This window comes from Dioscorea cayenensis, chromosome 10, assembly GCF_009730915.1.
Source record: "Dioscorea cayenensis subsp. rotundata cultivar TDr96_F1 chromosome 10, TDr96_F1_v2_PseudoChromosome.rev07_lg8_w22 25.fasta, whole genome shotgun sequence".
NCBI classification, from domain to species: domain Eukaryota; kingdom Viridiplantae; phylum Streptophyta; class Magnoliopsida; order Dioscoreales; family Dioscoreaceae; genus Dioscorea; species Dioscorea cayenensis.
Window position 1 is genome coordinate 21,657,962 of NC_052480.1, and position 21,771 is coordinate 21,679,732.

At 37.2% G+C, this 21,771-nt stretch overlaps 1 protein-coding gene across 1 annotated transcript; it reads left to right on the forward strand.

Moving 5' to 3' along the window:
- Positions 1-5,623: 5,623 nt before the first annotated feature.
- On the forward strand, positions 5,624-9,188 carry LOC120270931 (protein NUCLEAR FUSION DEFECTIVE 4-like). The gene is made up of 3 exons (XM_039278009.1): positions 5,624-6,462; positions 7,493-8,430; positions 8,497-9,188. Exons 1-3 carry the CDS (start codon positions 6,127-6,129, stop codon positions 8,987-8,989), a joined length of 1,767 nt encoding a protein of 588 aa, XP_039133943.1. The 5' UTR covers positions 5,624-6,126; the 3' UTR covers positions 8,990-9,188.
- Positions 9,189-21,771: the final 12,583 nt, after the last annotated feature.

Below are 21,771 nucleotides of genomic sequence, written 5' to 3' on the forward strand. Positions count from 1 at the left end.
AACTAATCTTAATCACCATATTGGATTACAAAAGTAAAATATGAAAAACATTATTAACAAAAAACATAGAGAGACCATCTACAAGAGAAATGGTATGAGTTAATTGAAACCACAAGTCCACTTAGGCATCAAACACTAATTGCCGGATCTAATGTTATATCCCTATATTTTCCTTGATTAAATTATAAGTGAAGGAAATCAAATCTACGTTTAATTGTGGACATTAAACCTTTTGGTGTATTTTTCTAATCAGGAACTAATATAACAAAAATAAGAATATAAAGTCAATCTTAATCTTAATGAGAATCAATAGAAACGGATTAAAACTGCTAAAGATAAGGATGTTCCACTTTAATAATATGTTTGAGCAAATTACTTGAATGAGAATTTCTCAACCATTCCACATCTAGAGGAGGAGTAGTAGTAGGTTGGCTATGTAAATTCAGGGCATGTTTGGATGAGAGTAATGGTTCCCAAGAAATGAGAATCATTATCTCTCAGCCTTTGTTTGGATTGGGGTAATGAGAATCACATTGCTTTGATAGAATGGTCCAACCATCTCATCGAGGAGATTCACATTACCTTAAAATTAAGGGCACTGGGGAAAATGAGAGGTAATGGATGTATAATGCCTATATTACGTCTCTCTTCACATTTATTTATTATTTAAAATTAATATAATAAATTTACAAACTTAATTAATATATTTAAAAATTAACTAACTAATATATTTAATTATAGTGATTAAAATAAATATGATATTAAATTATTTTATAATGAAATTTTTATTTTTTTTAGTTTTTTTTAATTTTAAACATTTTGAATATCACAATTAAATTAGTTAATAACGTTAGAGCTACAAATCCATGAAAAATAATAATTGAACTATAATTATCTAATGAAAATATTTAATCAAAATAATTTATACGCAAATAACCGTTAAAGTAAATGATTTAGTTGAAATATTGTATTATAATAAATTTAGGTAAATAATTATATTCTAAATATTTTAAAAATAAATAATATTAAATATTTATTAATAAACATAATGTATTATCTTATACACTAAACATCTTATTTACACAAAAAAAAAAAACATAAATGTAATTTGATTATATATATATATATCTCTCTCTCACCTTTTCTGTTCCCAATACCATCACTAAACACTCTTTTTATTTCTATGCCCATTCCCCTTGTTATTATTACCATCCCTGTCCCTTTCTCATTCCTATTCCGCAACTAAAATAGACTTTCAAATTTCTCAACTACTCCCTTCGGTGCTTTTTACTTGTGCCAAAGGTGTTTTTAATATTTTTTATTTTATTTATTTATTTATTTTTGAATAAAATGGATAAACCACTGATATATTAAAAAGAAAAAAAAAATAGGTGTACAAAATGAAGAGTCATCAAACAAAATAAACGAAGTAGAAAACTGTTATCCTCACCAGGGATGAGGAGAACAAAGAACAGAGAAAACAAAATAAAAGAAGGAAAGATAGGAAGAAACTGGAGCTAGCGAAGTCAGCCATCTGGAGACACATGCCTGCTCAGAGACGAAAGAAGCAGATTACTCCTGCGTCAAGTTGGGCGCCATATCGCCGGTGAGGTCAGTGGATCTGGAGCTCAGAAAGTTTAAGGAACGCTTGATCTTCTGAGTAACCTCTGAATCTTCCTGTTGGGGGGAGTCTGAATCTGCAGAAATCCAAGAGAGAGCCATATTAGCAGTTTTATAGATTGTAGTAGAAAGAGGTGAACATATTTGGTTAAAAATACGATTGTTGCGTTCCAGCCAAATATTCCAGAAGATGGCTTTGGAACAGAGGTCACAAAGATTTATGAGAATAGGATTTAAAGAGGGTATCCAATTGGTCTAGATATTTGAAATTGAGGAAGGTAGAGTTTCAGAATCAAATAAACATTTGAAATAGGACCAAATGCGAAAAGAGTAGTTACAGTAAAAAAAAGGTGGTCCACTGATTCTGTGTTATTGTGGCATAATATACATGTGTCAGTGGCATAATGATTGCAACCTTTTTTTAACAGATTCTCGAGTGTTAGAATTTTGTTATCCCAGGCAAGCCAACAGAATAAAGTGATTTTGCTAGGAGATTTAGTTTTCCCGAATTTGGAATAGAGTTGATTGCGAAGTCCTCCATCGATTAAGAAGTTGTAAAAGGATTTGACAGAGAAAGTTCCATTTTTTTTTCTAAAGACCAGGAGTAAGTATCTTCATGATCATTAGTACAATCCGGTAAGGAATTTAGTAAAATGGCAAAATCATTTGCAGTGGCTGATCTAAATGGATTACCCTGGGAATTAAGAATAAGAATAAATTGTTTTAAAGTAATCCAAGGATAAGGACAGTCCAGAAAGAGAGATTCCCAGCGGTTGTCGGGGGATTGGCCCTCCAGTCATCTGTCATACCAAAATAAAGTATTTTCTCCATTACCAATTGATTTGGTTAAGCAGGATCGAAATGAATGTAGGATGGTATTAATTCCCGTCCAAAAGAATGATTTATTTCTTGGTGGTTGTAAAAATAGGAAGCTAGGAGAATCACTGTTAATATAATTAGCTTTGATGATCTTGGACCAACAAGAGTCCGGTGTAGTAATAAATCTCCACCACCATTTTCCAAGTAAAGCTTTATTGAACTCCTGAAGATCAAGGATGCCCCAACCACCCATGCTTCGGGGACGACAAATTCTTTTCCAAGCAATTAACCTTATCCCCTTAGTATCCAGGTCTGGACCTTTCCAAAGAAAATCTCTCCTGATTTTGTCTATCTTGTGAATGGAAAAAGGCTTGAAGTTTGAAAACTGACATCTAGTAAACTGGAATAGAAGATAACACGGAGTTAATAAGAGTTAAACAACCCCCTAATGAAAGGTAGATTGCTTTCCAGGGTGTGAGTCTTGCACGAATAGATTCAATCAACCTTGTTAAGTTAATTCTTCTAGGTCGTCTACCAGAAAAGGGAACACCTAGGTATGTAATGGGGTGACAATCTCTATTGCAATTAAGGATTCTCGTGGAGGAGGATATCGGTTGGTAACCAAAATTGGTGGAATACATACAACTTTTCGAGTAGTTGATTGTAAGACCAGAATAGCCTTCAAAGAGATAAAGAATTAATTTAATAATTTTAAGATCTTAGTGTCAACCAGCCGAGAATATGATAAGGTCATCTGCATATTGGAGATGGCAAATGTTGTTTGATTGGTCAAGTTGTACTCCAATCAGAATTTTGGAATTAATCCCATGATCGAACATGGCACTAAGAGTATCAGCCGCTAAGGCAAAGAGAATGGGTGAAAGAGAATCACCTTATCTCAGACCTCTTTTGTAGTGAATGTAACCCTGAGTAGCTCCATAAATGAGAATTTGAGTTTTGGCTGTTTTGAGAATGGTGTGTATCCATGAGATCAAGCGATTGCCAAATTCTCTAGTTTCTAGAATCTCAAGAAGAAAATTCCAGTCCAAAGAGTCAAAGGCTTTAGCAAAATCAACTTTAAGAGCATAGCTGAGAATTTTTAGTTTTTGGAGATTAAAAATCACTTCCTGGGCAGCAATAATATTGTCTGTAATACATCTACCCTTAATGAATCCGGATTGAGAATTATCAACTAATGAACCAATCTTTTGACTCAATCTAGAGGCGAGAACTTTGGAAATGATTTTACAAGTTGAATTGATAAGATTGATGGGTCTGAATTCAGTGACCTCAGTTGGGAAATTTGTTTTAGCAATAAGAGCAATGTGAACCCAATTGAGTCATTCATAGTTGATAGTGCCATCATAAAAATCATAAAGATTTTAAAGAGACCCCCCTGAATAATACTCCAATGTTTTTGAAAAAAAGAATATTAGGAAACCATCTGAACCTGGAGCCTTATCTGCGTTAAGGTCATACACAACATTTTTTATTTCTTCAGAAGAGAAGGGTAGTTCTAGAGAAGAGAGATCAACTCTATCTTTGTAATTAAAAAGATGGTGCCAGTTGAATAAAAATCGATGCGAAATCGGGGTACCAAGCAAGGTTTGGAAGTGGTTAGTGCAGACTTTCCCAATTTTTTGATTTCCTTCAATCCAATTTCCATTATTACAAATTCTAGGAATAAAATTTTTATTCTTCCTACCATTAGCCAGTAGGTGGAAAAATTTTGTATTTGCATCGCCCTCTTTAAGCCAAGTAATTCTAGAACGTTGTTTCCAGAAAAACTCCTCTTGTTTTAGAAGAGTGTAAAGTTCAGATTGAATGTGGGTAAAATGAGTAGATTTTTCTGCAGAAAGATTTCTCCTTTCTCGTAAGGTGTCAAGCGAGTTTAAATCAACAAGCAAACATTTTTTTGTGAATATTAGAAGCACCAAATTTATCTTTTGCCCAAATATGGAGTTTAGATTTTAGATAAGCGAATTTTTGGAAATGATATAGGCCCCACAACCAACAGGGTTGTGGTCCGACCACCAACCTTTAATTAAGTTCTCTAGTTGATTGTTGGAATACCAAGATTTTTCAAATCTGAAAATTCTAGAGAGAGAATAATGGTTACCGAATCCAGATAAACAGGGGAGTGGTCAGAACTGATTCTTGGACGAGTACTTTGAATGATTCTAGGAAATAACAATGGCCAATCATGTGAGTATAAAAATCTATCCAGTCTGATCCATAATGGATCGGTTTGTCCATTAGTCCAAGTGAAGTTGTGCCCGTGTAACGGAGGGTCAATAAGATTCAGATCACCTAATAGCTGTTGGGAATTAGCAATTTCCCTAGGGTTAGGGTTTCCTTTGTTTTTATTGTTCAAAGTAAATAAAGTGTTGAAGTCTCCACAAATTAGCCAGGGTAATTCGTGTAAATTTCTAATGGTGCGAAGTTCATTCCAGAAATCAATTCTAAAGGAGCTAGTGTTATGGCCATAAACACTAGTGCAAGCCCATTTAGTGTTGATGGAAAGGTTTGTGAATTCCATAATAATGGAGAAGGTTCCTTTGTGAATTAAGGTACTCTTAACCTGGGAGCTATCCCAAGCAATAATGATGCCACCAGTGGAACCAAGGGCTTGAAGGTAATCAAAAGAATTCAGTCTCGAACCACCAATCGACCTCCAAATGGAACTATGAATTTCTTGGAGTTTTGATTCTTGTACGAACAATATCTGCTCGTGAAGAAAAAATTATGTTTCGCTAAAAAATTTGTAAAGTTAAATATTGTTTTTTTATATTTACTCTTTATATTTAATGTATTTCTATAACTTCTAATAAATTATATTTAACTACATATTTTTTAAATTTTATTTTAATAAAAATAATTTTGAAAAATAATATAAATTTTATAAATTTTAGATTACCAATTAATTTTAATATATTTTAATTAATATAGACAAATAAAGAGAAAAAAAGAAAGAAAGAAAAGAGCATTTCACATTTGTAGTTGTAGTAGGTTGTCTCTACGTTACATTCAAATTTCACAACTATTCCACAGCTCTCTTTCCATTGGCGTGTGTGTATACTATGTATGTATGTATATGTATGTATTCTGATTTCATCAAGTTGGATTATATATTTGCGTGAAAAGGACTTGCCCTCTATCAAAAAGCATCATCATTTTGCCTCATTTATTTGAATTGTTATTTGTGCTCCAATCCTTCAACATGAAGACTTTCTCGTGTTGGAGCACAGAGATCCCATTTTTTTTTCTCTTTTCTTTGGAGTCTCAAGTTGAACTTTATCATCCTCCTCCTCCTCCTCATCTTCCTCCTGCATCTCTCCTTCCCCATCTTCTTTGTGAAAGAATTATATAGACTTGTTTAAACAAGAATCCAATCTTTCCTTCTTTTTATTTGTTTGTTTGTTTTCTGAATAAATTTTTTGAGTTTTTCCCAAAAACCCAAGCTTTTCTTCTTGTTTTCTCTCAATTGTCTGTCAAAAGAAAGAATCTCATACAGTTGTCAAACAAATCCCATATTTTATTCTCTTTGTGCTTTTCTTTAATAAATTTTGTGTGTCTTTTAAAAGCCCAATCTTTTCTTCTTCTTCTTCTTTGCAGAAAACTAGAGCTAGCAAGTGATAAAAATCCAATCTTTTTCCTCACTTCCATTTCTCAACACTAAAACCAACAATGAGGAGACGTCAAGGAAAGATCAGTGGCCTCCTCAACAACCGCTGGTTGGTCTTTGTAGCAGCAATGTGGGTACAAGCCTGCGCCGGCATTGGCTACCTATTTGGGAGCATCTCTCCCGTAATCAAAGCATCTTTGGGCTATAACCAGCGCCAGCTTGCTTCTCTTGGCGTCGCAAAGGATTTGGGGGATAGCGTAGGGTTTCTCGCCGGCGCGCTCTGCGAGATTTTGCCTCTTTGGGCGGCGATGCTCGTCGGAGCTCTGCAGAACTTTGTTGGCTATGGCTGGGTTTGGCTCATTGTGACTGGCAGGCTCCCTGCCTTGCCTTTGTGGGCTGTGAGTTGTGTTCTTGGATTTATTATTTCTTTTCTGAATTTTGGTTTTGTTTATTAGCAGTATATGAATTTTGATTTTGTTTTGTTGATTTCTCAATCATTTTGTTGTTAAAAGTTTGATCTTTGCTTTTCCAATTGTGGTCATGTTGGGTTTTTAGTGTTTCATGGATTGTTCCTATTTGGTTTGTTTCAGTATTTCTCTACTGGATTTTGATTTTGTTTATCTGAAATTGAGACTCTCTGATCCTGGAAATTTCTTAGTGTTGGGGTGTTTGATTGCAGTTTTGTTGATTTCTCAATCATTTTGTTGTTAAAAGTTTGATCCCTTTTTTTGTTGTGTGTTCTTTTTTCCAATTGTTCATGTTGGTGTTGTGTGTTTATTGATTAATTCTTCATTGGTCTGTTTCATGGTTTATTTTCTCAATTTTGATTTTGTTTATCTGAGATTGATTCTATAAATTTTGAGTGGTGAACTGTTTGATTGGATTTTGTTGATTACTGAATCATTTTGTTGGTAAAAGTTTGACTTTTTCCCCCAATTCTTGTCATGTTGGTGTTGTGTTTATTGATTGCTCTCATTTGTTTGGTTTCACTGTTTCTTTTCAATAGTTTTAGTGTTTGAAAAAAAAATTTTATTTGATTTTTCTTGAATTCTGAATCATCTTTTCATAAAAGTTCTGATATTTTTTCAATTATTGACATTTATCTGAAGTAAATGGTCTTTGATCCTTGAAATTTGACTGTTGGACTATTTGCTTAAACCTCTATTTATTTCTGAATAATTAGTATCAATTTTCCTGTTAACAAACTCTTCCTTCTCTTACTAATTCTCACTGATTCTCATGTTTATGCTGTTATGTTCTCTTGGCAATTCTAAAGCATTAGCAATATGTTCTTTGTTGTTAAAAAAGTTTTGATCTTTGTCTAAATCTTATCTTCTCTGTGCTTTGTTTTGTCTTAAAGTTTGTGTTGATCATTTAGTGTTTAGTGATTTAAGTGTTGTTCGTCACCTTTTGTTGTTATTCTTGCAGATGTGTGTTCTTATCTTTGTGGGAACAAATGGGGAGACATATTTCAACACGGCAGCATTAGTTTCATGCGTACAAAACTTTCCGAAAAACAGGGGCCCCATAGTTGGCATTCTGAAAGGATTTGCCGGTTTGAGTGGTGCAATATTAACTCAAGTGTATGCGATGATACACATTCCCAATCATGCAGCTCTCATCTTCATGGTGGCAGTTGGACCATCGATGGTGGTTATCGCTTTGATGTTCATTGTTCGACCAGTGGGCGGCCATAGACAAGTACGACCTTCCGATAAATCTAGCTTCATGTTTGTTTATAGTGTCTGCTTGGTTCTCGCCTCGTATTTAATGGCCATCATGCTTTTAGAAGATCTCGTCGACTTGAGCCATTCGTTGATTGTTGTGCTCACGATTGTATTGTTTTGTCTGCTGTTAGTTCCCATTGTCATTCCTTTACTTTTGACATTTTATCTCGACGGAACATCTCCCGTTGAAGAGTGTCTATTGCCAGAAACCCATCAAGCCGAGCCAAGCAAGTTAGCACAAAATGCTGAACAAAATGAGGTTATTCTTAGTGAGGTAGAGGATGAAAAGCCGAAGGATGTGGACTTGCTTCCGGCATTAGAAAGGCAAAAGCGGATCGCTCGATTGCAAGCAAAACTATTCCAAGCTGCGGCCGTTGGAGCTGTTAGAGTCAAGAGGATCAAAGGGCCACACCGGGGCGAGGATTTTACATTGATGCAAGCACTTATCAAAGCTGATTTTTGGCTCATTTTCATTTCGCTTTTGTTGGGAGCGGGTTCTGGTTTAACTGTCATCGACAATTTAGGCCAGATGAGCCAATCTTTGGGTTATGAAGAAACGCACATTTTTGTGTCAATGATCAGCATTTGGAACTTTCTTGGTCGCATCGGTGGTGGATATTTTTCTGAAATTATTGTGAGGTATGATCACGAATTTTTCTGAAATTGCTTCTTTTGTTTACTGACTATAATCTTTAATTTGATCAGAGACCACACGTACCCGAGACCAGTGGCTTTAGCGGGTGCTCAAGTTCTAATGGCAATAGGCCATTTCCTCTTCGCTATGGCTTGGCCGGGAACTATGTACATCGGTACATTACTTATTGGACTCGGATACGGAGCTCATTGGGCAATCGTACCAGCTGCTGCATCTGAATTATTCGGCTTGAAAAACTTTGGAGTTTTATATAACTTCCTCACGATCGCTAATCCCGCCGGTTCATTAATCTTTTCAGGTCTAATTGCTAGTTCAATCTATGATTATGAAGCTGAGAAACAGTCACATGAACATCACATTGGACTGAAATTGACTGGGAAATTACTGTATGATAGCCCATTGAAGTGCGAAGGCGCGATATGTTTTTTCCTCACTTCATTGATAATGTCGGGATTGTGCCTCATCGCGGTTGTCTTAAGCATGATTCTTGTTTATAGAACGAAAATTGTCTATGCCAATCTATATGGAAAATCGCGAACATGAAATGCTCTACGCCATCGATCAAGACGACACCATTTAGCTACATTTTCACAATTGATGAGATTTGCTCAGAGATTTTCATTTAAAGATGTAAGATGTAAATTATTTTTATGTGAATGTGAGAAGCTGTTGTATGTTTGTTCTTGTTTGTTTATAATCTACATTTGTGACAAAAAAATTTAATGAAAACAATATTGTGTGATTGGCTTGAAATGATCGAATTGACATGATTTTCATTTTCAGAAAAGTCCCTGGTTGAGGTTTGTTTTTCAAAAATGAGCTTGCAATTGTATGTATATTCCCTGTAAAACTTGAAATTTTGCATATACCGTTACCAATATGAGATTTTTAGAACATACTGATAAATTTTACGAAACTCTATTGTTTCATAAATTCAAAATAAAAATAGTTTCGATCGAACATAAAAGAAGAAATTTAAAATAACATTCCTAGTTTATAACAAGTTCAATCTAAATCAAAACATGTAAGTTCTCTTATCAAGCAGCTGGACTTTCTTGGGTTGGTAATGCTCCACTTGAGTTCTTCCTGTGCCTCTATCTTGAAGGTGGCTCCCCAATATCACCTTGCTAAATAGCAAAGTATACAACAATCTATTAGTGATATTAAAAGGTATGTCCCATATGCAATTGAATTAACAAGTTCATTACTTGCCAACAGTTACATACAATCAACATATATATCACTGCACTCGCATAATACATTTCCCTTGCCTGAGCAGTACTAATTTCTCTCTTTTTCTTGCTTCTTTTTTATCATTTATGTTCCTTCTCCAATCCCTTGTTCTTCAAAAGGTCTATACCCTTAGAAGTACTCCTGCCTTCCACCTTGTACCATACTCCATTCATTCCAAAATACATATCATTTTTAACCAAAATTCAAAATAGTTGTCATTTTACAATATCAAGGTAATATATATATTCTAAATTTTACCCATCTTCAACTTTCTAAGTTATATAAATGAAGAGAGTAATATTTAATCCCAAGAAAAATATATGGTTTCAAGAAAGGGATTGTTTAGTAATTTGGTTGATTTTTATGTTAAATTTTATAAAATTTAATACTATTCTTAATTCTTGTGCAATATTCTTAAACGACAAATATTTTGGAATGGAGGGAGTAGTATTTTAGAAGGCATTATGTAATGGATGGAATGGTTGGGAAGCAGTTGGTGCCATATGTGATTCAATCCCAAGTTAAGCATGCACGTGCAAGGGAGCTCGTCGCATGAGTCTGCAAAGTTTAAAAAGATTGAGATGGCTTGTGACATGGCGAATGATGTGGCCCAATCTTCATTAGTTGGACAAAAAAACAGTAGGAAAGAAGGATGAACTCAAGGCTTACAGGTTATCTTACACTTTACAGTGTGGCAGGGGGAAATGTTCTGATTGGTTGAGGAGGTGGAGTTCGTTATACTATAGCCCAAGATTATATAAAGCATGGGTGAAGGAAGAGAGAGAGACCGAGAAGAAAAGAAGAAGAAGCTTAGGCTTGGTCTGAGTTCTCCAGCAATCATCTCTAGTTGCATGATAGGAGGGAAGTGATTCTCACTATTTTACTATTTTTTTTTTAAATTCAGTTTCACTAGATTTGTAGCTTTGTGAGTTTGTAACAGTCAAGGGTCAAAAGGAGATGGTCAATGGTCAAGAAATAAGCATGCCGAGGAGGAGCAACCGGAAGGTGACAGCTATTACGCAGTTTGATGAGTTTATCGTGGGTTGATTACTAGAGGATTATCTCGTAATCAATATGTCTGATGATTGTAAACCTTAGCCAACACCTTTGTAAGAAGTTGTTATTCCTGAAAAGATATATATATATATATATATATATATATATATATATATATATATATATATATATCAAATGACAGAATAAGGAGGCAGCTAGCCTATCATTCACCTTTCCCCCCTTCTCTCTCTCTCTCTCTCCTCCTCCTCCTCCTCTAATCCCTTTTTCTCATCTCCTTCAACTTTTCTCTACTTTCTAGCTGATTTTTCAGTGAAGGAAACCCTAGCCGCCATAACAAAACGCTTCATTGGTGCTTTCGTTGATTCCCGCTCCCATGACAGAAGGTATGACGACGCGATCTCAGGCCATGGAAGACCATATCCATCTCCTCAGTGAGCTCCATGACTCTTTGCTTGCCTAGATGGAGGATCTTTGTGGCTCAGTTCAACAACATACTGAGCTCTTTGATACTATTCAAAAATCCTTAGCCACTCAGCAAACAATGATAATCGACATAATGTTCAAGTTGTCTGTTTAAGATGGAGAGGGGACCTTCACCACCCTTATTTCCATTGCCCCCAGTTTCTCCGAGAATGGGATTTCACCACCATATGTCGGCCACAACCCAAGCGGACTAACCTTGGCAGACCTGGGTGCGTCTTCCTAAATTTGAGATCCCTCTCTTCTCAGGTAAGAACGTACTCTCTTGGATTTTTTAGATTGAACACTTCTTTGCCCATCATGGCACTCCAGAAGACCAAAAGATATCGATGGCTACCATCTATATGACGGGGGTGGCTTTGCAGTGGTACCATTGGTTCTTCACCACGGAACAGTTGACGACATAGAGCGCGTTTATCCGTTTAGTGGAAATCCGATTCAGGCCATCCAAGTATGTAAATCATGAAGCTCGTCTTTATAAACTCAAACAGCACTCGTTCGTCACTGCTTACATGTAGGAGTTTGAATGTTTATCAACGAGGATTATCAGGCAGTGACCCAGTAGTTTGTTGAACTGCTTTCTCTTTGGCTTAAGAGATGATATACAAAGTGAGTTGTACATCTTACAACCAGAGACGTTGGCGGATGCGATGGGATTAGCTAAAATCATTGAGGATAAATGCAATGCTGTGCGAGCGGCTTTAGGTCTACCGCGCTTGCCGTTTAGACCCCTTAATACTGGCATTGTTGGCCTTCCTACTCCGGGGCACTACAACTCCCAGCTTCACCGCCTGCAATCCCCATCAAGAAACTCACTTCGGCCGAGATAGCGGCATGGCGGGGACGCGGCCTGTGCTTCAACTGTGATTCACCATTCACTTGGGGCCATCGCTGCAATCCCCCACATTTTTTATATCTTCTTGTTGATTATGAAGCCGAGTTCTAGGGTGAAGTTTTAGAACCTGACCCCAATTCCCTTGGAGGTTCTCACGGACTCACCCTCAGCGGAGCCTCTCGCTGGTGAGCTGCCCAGTATTTCATTCCACTCTCACAGGAGCCCTGGTTCCATCAACACTGAAAATAGCTGGAACGATTAATGGCAAGGGAGTAACAATCCTGATTGATGGAGGATCCACTAACAATTTCCTTCAATCCCGTTTAGCATCACACCTAGGTCTGACTACTTAAGTTGTTCCTCATTTAACTATCACTGTTGGCAACGGTGAGCAACTGCAATGTGGGGTTGAATGTTTGTAGGTTCCATTGAAGTTAGGTGATGCCTAATTTCTGGTCGATCTCTTGCTCCTGTAGGTATTCAGCACTGACATCAACCTGGGGATCCACTGGTTAGCACGACGAGTCCCTACACTATTTGATTATAAGAATCTCTGGATGGAGTTTGACTACCATGGTGCTCGAGTGCGTCTACATGGCATGCCAACCATGTGTGGATACTATATCTCCAGCATTCTTACGTCGTGACGCCCTGAGTTAAACTTACAGTCAATACTTTTACCTCTTAGTCTCTTTAACTGCGGATACTAGGCCGCAACCTTGGTCTCCCGAGACTATTGATACTTCCGCCCCCACGGTCTTCGTTGACCATCTTCAACATTTGTTGCAAACTTATACTAACATTTTCTCTGCTCCTACAGAACTTTCACCTGAGCGGGCGTTTGATCATCGTATTCCCCTGAAGACCAATACCTCACCGATGAACGTAGGACCCTATCGCTACCCACATTTCCAAAAGACAGAGATCGAGTGCCTAGTCGGTGACATGTTGAAAAAGGGCATCATCTAGTCGAGTACCAGTCCTCTCTCTTCCCTTGTGATCCTGGTTAAGAAGAAGGATGGATCATGGAGATTTTGTGTTGATTATCGGGTACTCAACGTCGTGACCGTACATGACCCATTTCCTATTCAGGTCGTCGAGGAGTTATTTGATGAGCTCGCCGGAGCCCGAGTCTTTTCGAAGATTGATCTCCGTTCCGGCTATCACCATGTTCGCATCCACTCGAAGGACATCGAGAAGACGGCCTTTCACATGCATGAAGGGCATTATGGATTTCTCGTAATGCCCTTTGGTCTGTCCAACGCCTTTTCAACATTTCAGGCTTTGATGAATGCAATGTTTCTGCTAGTATTACGGCAATTTGTCTTGCTTTTTTATGACATGCTTATTTACAATGCCTCTTGGGCCGGCCATCTAGAGCATCTTGCAAAGGTGTTCACTATATTTCGTTAGTACCGTCTGTCGGCCAAATTCAGCAGGTGTGCATTTGGTTGCACAAGTTTGGGGTATCTAGGACAAAGGATTTCCGGAGAGGGCGTTGTCGTGGAACCTGATAAATTCTAGGCATTACAAAACTGGCTACTTCCATCTATAGTGCGCCAATTGCGGGGTTTCTTGGGCCTGACCAGCTATTACAGACGTTTTGTTCCGCAATATGCGCGTTTGGAAGCATCTTTAACTGACTTACTCCGAAAACAAGCTTTTGTTTGGACACCAGCAGCCACGACCGCGTTTGAAGATCTCAAATCAGCCCTTACCTCCACACCAGTTCTTTAATTGCCCCTGTTTGATCGTCCCTGTTTGATCGTCCCTTTGAAATTCAAACTGATGCATCGTCGACTAGCATTGGAGTAATCTTATTGCAAGATCAACATCCTCTTGCTTATTTCAGTAAAGCTCTCATCACCTGGCTTCAAGTGGCATCCACCTATGCTCGTGAGATGTATGCTATTACTGAGGCTGTATGGTGATGGCAATATCTGTTGGCCATCCTCTTCATCATTTACACTGATCATCAGAGCTTACACTCTCTTATTCACCAGAATATTCAAACATCCGAGCAGCATAAATGGCTTATTTAACTTCTGGGCTTTGAATTTGATATTGTTTGCAAACTAACGACAACTAATAGGCCCGGCGATGCTTTATCACGGCTGCATGAGGATGAGACACCTCAGTTGGCAGTTCTCGTTATTACTCACCCTCTTCCAGCAATATGGCAAGCCCTGCAACATGCTTATCAAGAGAATACTATATTTACTTCTTTGTTGCACTCCATTCGGCAAAATCCTTCTGACTATCTAGCTTATGCTATCATGGATCAAGTGGTGCTATTCAAAAGGCGGATCATGGTTCCCTCTAATGGTCAACTGCAACATCTATTGATCTCTAAGTTCCATAATACGCCTGTGGGAGGCGACGCGGGTGCCTATCGGACTTATCACCATATTGCAGGTATTTTTTTTTCTTTCCCTCCAACAGCAGGTGCAAGAGTTTGTGGTGGCTTGCAAGGTCTGTCAGACTGTGAAGCCATTTAATCGAGCTCCACAGGGCTTGTTATAGCTTTTTTTAGATCCCGGGTAAAATCTGGGAGTCACTCTCACTCGATTTCATCACACACCTTCCCAATTCTGCTGGGAAAACAGTTATTTTGGTTATGGTGGATTTTCTATCCAAACAAGCCACTTCTCTGCGTTTCCATATCAATTTATAGCTCTTCAAGTAGCGGAGGTCTTCATGTGAGATATTATCTACCTTAACGGTGTTCACAGAGACCTTTTATTTATGAGCCAATTCTGCAAGGAATTATTCCGTTTGTAGGGTACCTAACTCTCGATGAGTAGCGGCTATCTCTCATAATGGGATGGGAAACAAAAATCCTTAACCGGTACCTTGAGGATTATCTCCGTTGCTTCGTCGGCGATCTTCCAAAGCAATGGTATCATCTCCTTGCATGGGCTGAATGGCATTACAACACAGCTTGGCATTCTGCCATCCAAATATCACCATATGAAGCGGTCTATGGCCGCACACCACCCACCTTACTAGACTATGTGGGAATAGACACTACTGTGGAGGTCATTCACAGTCTCCTCTTTGATTGTACTAGAGTTATGGCTACACTCCGAGAAAACCTCCTCCATGCCCACAAGTGCATAAAGAATTAGGCTTATCGCCAACCGAATGGATGCTACTTTTAATGTTAGTGACTGGGTCTTTGTAAAACTTCAGCCCTATCGCCAACGGTCGCTCACTTAGCAACCTTCCTATAAGCTTTCCAAGCGCTTCTTTAGGCCTTTCCAAATTTTGGAGCAAATTGGTTCGGTTGTTTACCATTTTGAACTCCCAGACTCAGCTTAGTTTCACAATGTGTTTCACATCTCCAAGCTCAAACTTTGCCATAGCGATCCCACATTCCAGCACCTTCCACTACCGAGTGAGTTCAAGGAGAATCAACCGGCCTTCCAACCAGTGGCTATCCTACATTCTCGTTTGATCTTACTACAGTCAACCGGTCCGGCAGTACCTAATGCAATGGGAGAATCATTTGGCTGCCGATGCTACTTGAGTCACTGCCTAGGAGCTGCGCTAAAATTTTCCTTATTTTAGACTTGAGGACAAGTCAAATTCTGAAGGGATGGCTAATGTAACGGTCAAGGGTCAAAAGGAGGTGGCCAATGGTCAAGAAACAAGCATGCCGAGGTGGAACAACTGGAAGGTAACAGCTGTTATGTGATTTGATGATTTTATCGTGGGTTGATTACTAGAGGATTATCTTAATCAATATGTCTGATGATTGTAAACCTTAGCCGATAGTATTTTATAGTGTGAAGCACAAGACACCATTGTAAGAGGTTGTTTTTCTTGAAAAGATATATATATATATCAAATAAGAGAATGAGGAGGCAACTAGCCTATCATTCACCTTTCATTTTTCTCTCTCTTTCTCTCTTCTCTCTCTCCTCCTCCTCTAATACCATTTCCTCCTTTTCTTCAACTTTTTCTCTACTTTCTAGCTGATTTTTAAGTGAAGGAAACCCTAGCTGCCATAACAAGATGCTTCAGAGTTACTTTCATTTGGTGCTTTCTGGTTATTGATGCCATAATAATTTTGTTGACTTGATGATTGATCTAAACAATCTACTGATGTTATGTTGATTTAAGAGATTGATTTCTCATTTTGTTAGTGATAAATTTGATTGGAGAGGGTGATGTTGAGCTGAATTGATTATTAAGTTGAATTAGTAGCTCTGTGAATCAGTAATTAATTACACATTACATTTAAAATTATTATTTTCTTTTGATGAATGAGCTAACATTAAGCTATAAAACAAACTAGTTATTAACCTCCAAATGCCATCTAACAAGATCAAGTCCTTCATGACATAGGAATAACTTGGGATTTCTCCTGCCACGAACTACAAGGCAATTAGTTAAGTAGTTTTCATCTAAGCTAATCACCTTAAGCATCACCAAAAGCAAGATGATATTTTCTATCTCCTTCTCAGGTCTCTAGAAACACATTAGACTATAAATGCTTAAGCAAATTAAGAAGACTTAATAGTTACTATAAATTCTATCCACCTTTAAGCTTCAATTTTGGAGAACTCTAACTTCTCTACCAAAGCAATAGCCTCTACTTGTAAACTCAATTCAACCTTAATCTTCTTTGTAAACAAACTTGATGGAGGAAAGCCAATCGGCCTCCATTATTGAGTGCAAGGCAATTGTTTAAATATATGCATGAGTAACCAAGTGCATGAAGAATCTCTTTTAACAAAGGAGACTTATCTAACACCCCTAAACTGAAGGAGGAGAGGATAAAGAAACATTTAAATAAAGTAAACATTCAAACTAGAATCTGATGAATAACAACTCCAAATAGCAAGTGTGTCAATATAACCACTTCTCTTAAGCTAGGCAGTTCAGAGTAGGCCTAACTTGAAAAGATGGCAAGCAAAAGTGAGCTTTACAAAAAAGCCTTTATGAGAATGTCAGCTAGCCCATTAGCAACATAAATATGGAGCACTTGAACTTGCTTCTGGTGAACTTGATAGCACACATAACGAAAGTTAATAGCAATATGCCTCATCCTATTGTGAAAAATTGGATTTTCACAAAGATATGTAACACCTACATTATCACAATAGATTTTAGGAGGTTGGTGAATTGGGATACCAAGCTTCGATTGGAGATTCTTGGCCTAAGTTGTTTCAAAAAGAGCACTAGCAACTATCTGAAACTCAACTTCAACAAAGGAGAGGAAGCGATTGTTGTTTGGTTTTTGGACAACAAACTAATGGGAGTAAGCCCAAAGAAAATGAGATGAACAGACATGGAGATACGATCATTAACATCACTAGCCTAATTCACAATGAAGTATATAACAAGGGAAAGATCATTACTGTGGCACACACACAAGCCAGAGTGAATTGTGCCTTGAAGATAACGGAGGACCCATTTGAGAGCTTTCTAAGAGAGTTCGGAAGGACCATATATAAATTAGAAGAGTTTGTTGATGGAGTAGCAAATGTTAGGTCTTGTAAATTAAAGTTAAGATACTGAAGTTTGCCAATGACCTTTCTATACTGAGTAGCATCAATAGGTATCGAATTGTCATCGAGCTAAAAAATCTTAGATGAGCTCATTAGAGTTGTAGCTAGGTTACATGAAAGCATCATGCAAGATGTCAATAATCGTAGGCCCCCTCTCCCTTATATTCCTGTCACATTTTCTGGCTTATGTCCCATCGTTGTCGCCTTGAGACCAAGGCTTAATTTCTAAAAACATTTCTTCTTTCTTATCCACCATGACCTTTTGAAGAAGCTGTGGAACATGGAATATCACCTGAATTTTGTGGAAGTGGTGACCAAGTTTGAGAGGAAATCTTCGGCGTCAGATCATTGTCAACTGTTAAAGGTAGGTGATTTCGCTTCCTCAATGCAGGATTAGATATTTAGGCCATGTTTTAGAGGTTAAATGTTTGGATATTTATATCCATGATCTCCATATTGATGCTTGTTTAAATGCGTGATTTTTTTTACACCATCTGTGTGTGATGATTTGGATTTTCTCAATACTTGACATTATAGTTATCGTCAATGCTTGAGTTTTTAACCCCTTCTGTCAGTTGCCATGCATGTACCTGTCTCAAGCCTTAAAACTTGTTAATTACCTTCTAGTTCATATTGTTGTTCTGCATGCATGCCTTAGTTTTAATTTAAAAAGCTGGATGTGGTGTACCTTAACCTCCTCATTTACATGTGAATTATTTTAGCTTACCTTCTAAATTTTTGGTGCCTGGTTAGTTTAGTTTAGTGGTTGGTTAATAGAAGGATGATTTGTTTTAGTATGAGCTAGTGTTGTAGCTAATCTCTTTGTGATTCTGTAATATTTTTAGTTTCTGTTAGTGAAAATCCATGTTTGGAAAGGAGATAAATATTTATATATTTCATTGTTAGATCACTTGCAACCTCTTTCTATCATTTTTTTTATAAAAGAGCTTGGAAGCTAATTTATTGAAAATAAAGAAAGAAAACAAAGAAGAAGGAAAAGAAGAGACAGAAAAAGAAGAGGATGAAAAATTACAAGCTGAAACCATTCATTAACAAGCACTTCATCAACCAACGTGGGAGGTCATTCCCCTTGATAATAAAGAGTAAGATCATGAACACCAGCTCTTTGAAGGTGAGATGATGGGATATTAAGTTCCAGTCCTTCAGGATGAGGTAGAAATGAGGAGCACTGACCGCAATGATGCAATCTTTGATTAAATTAATCCAGGGAAGAGCTCGCCAATCACAAATAGGCCTATCAATGATAAGAGATTCTTGCAAGTCTGAATTTGAAAGAAGAATGTGATTAATGGAAGTGTTTGAACTAATGAGGTGCTGTAAGGCAACAAGAAGAGCTTTGGCTTAAGCACAAGATCATATTCTGATTGTATGTTACTACAACCTACAAACAAAATCTGAGCATTAGCATTAGAAACAAAAAAAAAACAGCTTCTCCTTTATCCAAGTCCTTGTTCTAGTACACTGAGCAGAACAGCAAGAAACCATCAGAAGGAGCAAAATTAGACGAGAGGAGACAATTTCCTTTGAAAGAAGCAGAGCTAGAGTAATACTCCCTGGAATAGGCCAAAGATTTTCTAGCAATACAATGACAATCCAGAGGTTCACCTTTGAAGACAAGGTTGCACCTGGCTTTCCAAATTAACCATATAGTAGTTGGAATGGCTGCCTTAGCAAAGTTAGAACTTTTATTCTGAGTAGAAGTAATCCAAGTACCTGCAGTAAGAGCATCTTGAAAGAAAATGGTTTTACCAATGCCATTACGAATTAAATCCCAGATAATTTGAGATTTAGGATAGAGATTAAAGATGTGTTCAGTAGTTTCAAAGTCCAAACCACAGTAAACACAAAGATTATGAAGACCTAGCCCAATGTAATGAAGATAATCATAAGTTTTAACCTTGCCATGAAACATAATCCAAATGAAATACTTAACCCCTGGGGGGCACCTTGAGATGCCATAGAGAATTCCAGCCAAGCCAGCAATTAACAAAATTTGAAGAGCAATTAAGATGAGAATAAATCTTGGTAGAGATACAATTACCTTTTGAATTTGGATACCAAACCCAAAGATTGTTACCTACAGGATTGATATTGTAGTGACTAATGTTGGAATAATTCAAGTGCACACCAAACACTTGCTAAAGAGCATGCAAGTTCCAATGTTGATCCACAACAAAGTCAGAAATATTAATGGTATTTAGATCCATATCTATATTGATAAAAGTCAGTTTAATTTGAAGGTGAAAGAGATCTCAAAGTACCAAGGATCTAAAAGGAAGATGGAAATACTCAGCTTAATTGATTTGATCCACATAAAAGGTTTGATAATTTGCACAGTGCGGTAAAGTCAGAAAAACTAGGAGGACTAAGCAGGAATAGAATTAGACCAACAATTAAACTTACCATACTTGTGTTGAATAACGTCAACCCATAGAACATTATGACCATTCAAGAGGCTGAAGACAGTTTTTGCCACAAAGAGGTTTTAGAAAGTTTTAAATTTTTGATTAAAACACCCCACTCATACTGATCAAGAGTAGTATTTCTCCAGCTGATAGAGCTGATGCCCTTTCGATCACCCCTTTTAGACCAAAAGAATCTCCTTGAAAACTTAGAAATTTTATCCAAGATGGAATCTAGGATAGCATGGATTGAAAGATAATAAAGAGGAGTAGCAAGGATAGAAGAATTGATGAGAATATTTTTACCAGTAGGAGAAATATTGGAATGCCTCCAATTAAGAGTCATCTTTTCAGCCTTATCCACCATAGAAATAAAATGAGAGATAGACATTTTTTTTATGAGAAAAGAGGATTCCAAGATAAGTGAAAAGGAGGGAACCAGCCCTAAAATTCAAGATGTCACAAATGCATTTCTTAAGTCTTGTAATAAAATGATTAGGAAAGAAAATTTCAGATTTAATGTTATTAGCCCTTTGACTCGTTAACTTAGCATACATTGAGAAGCAAAGTTTGATATTATGAGCTACTAACCTAGACGCTTAAGTAATCAAAATGAGATCATCTTCATATTAGATGATTGAAATTATGAGAAGAGTAGGATAAAAACCAGGAATCATGTGATTTCTCATGGAGAAATTCAGAAGTGTCGTGAGAGATTGGGAAACTAAGATTAAAAGATAAGAAGAGATTGGATCCCCTTGTCTTAACCCACACTGAGATGAAATCCAAAGGGTAGATTTTATGTTAATAATAAAGGAGAAAGAAGCGGAACTAATGCAAGCATTTATGTAATTAATCTAGATTTTAGGGAAACTCATCTTGGTCAAAGTGGCGAGAATTGCAGTCCAACTCATGGTGTCATAAGCCTTTTCCATATCCAACTTAACTAGCATCATTGGGGGTATTTCAAATTAAGATTCATAGAATGCACAACTTCTTGAAGATATAAGTTTTGCACCAAGATCTAGGTAAGATAGGATTATCAAAGAAATATTTGATAGCAGTAAACAAATGCTCACCTAGATTTTCCCAGAAAAATGGAAGAATTCTGTATTAAACCTGCATGGACCTGGGCTTTTACTGGAAGGAAGGAAGAGGAGCACTTGGTGAATTTTGTTCTTTGTAACTTCCCATGTAAGCATACTGTAGTCACTTTCAAAAAGCTTAGGTAAATCATCAGGCAGGGCATGAAAACCATCAATAAAGCTCATATTACAAGTACTAGACCATAGGTCAATATAAAAAGCAGAAAAGCATGTTCAACACCCGCCCTATCAGAATAAAGATTACCATTATGATCTGAAATATGAGAAATATTGGTATGATGGTTCTGAGTGTGAACTGAATTATGGAAGGAAATTGTGTTATGATCATCATCGTGTACCCACAATAAGTTTAGCTTGCTGAGCCCATCTGACGAAGTTCTGTCTTTGGAGCTCATTAGGAGTAGAATCAAGGGGGCACAATGGAAATCTTGAGCTTCAACATCTTTGATTTTAGCTTCAAGGATAGTCATCTCTGTCTCAATGAAGTTCATACCTTTCGATCTCCAAACAATCAATTGCGATCTCGTTCGTGCAATCAAGTGAGAAAAGGCATACAACGGGGAAGAAGTAATGTTAGAATTCCAAATAGCTTTAATAATATTGTGACAACTAAGAAAGTCAAACCAGTAGTTGTCAAAGAGAAAAATGGAACTTTTAGAGAAACCACAAGGACAAGCAGTAAGAAGGATAGGGGCATGGTCAGAAAAAGTATGTG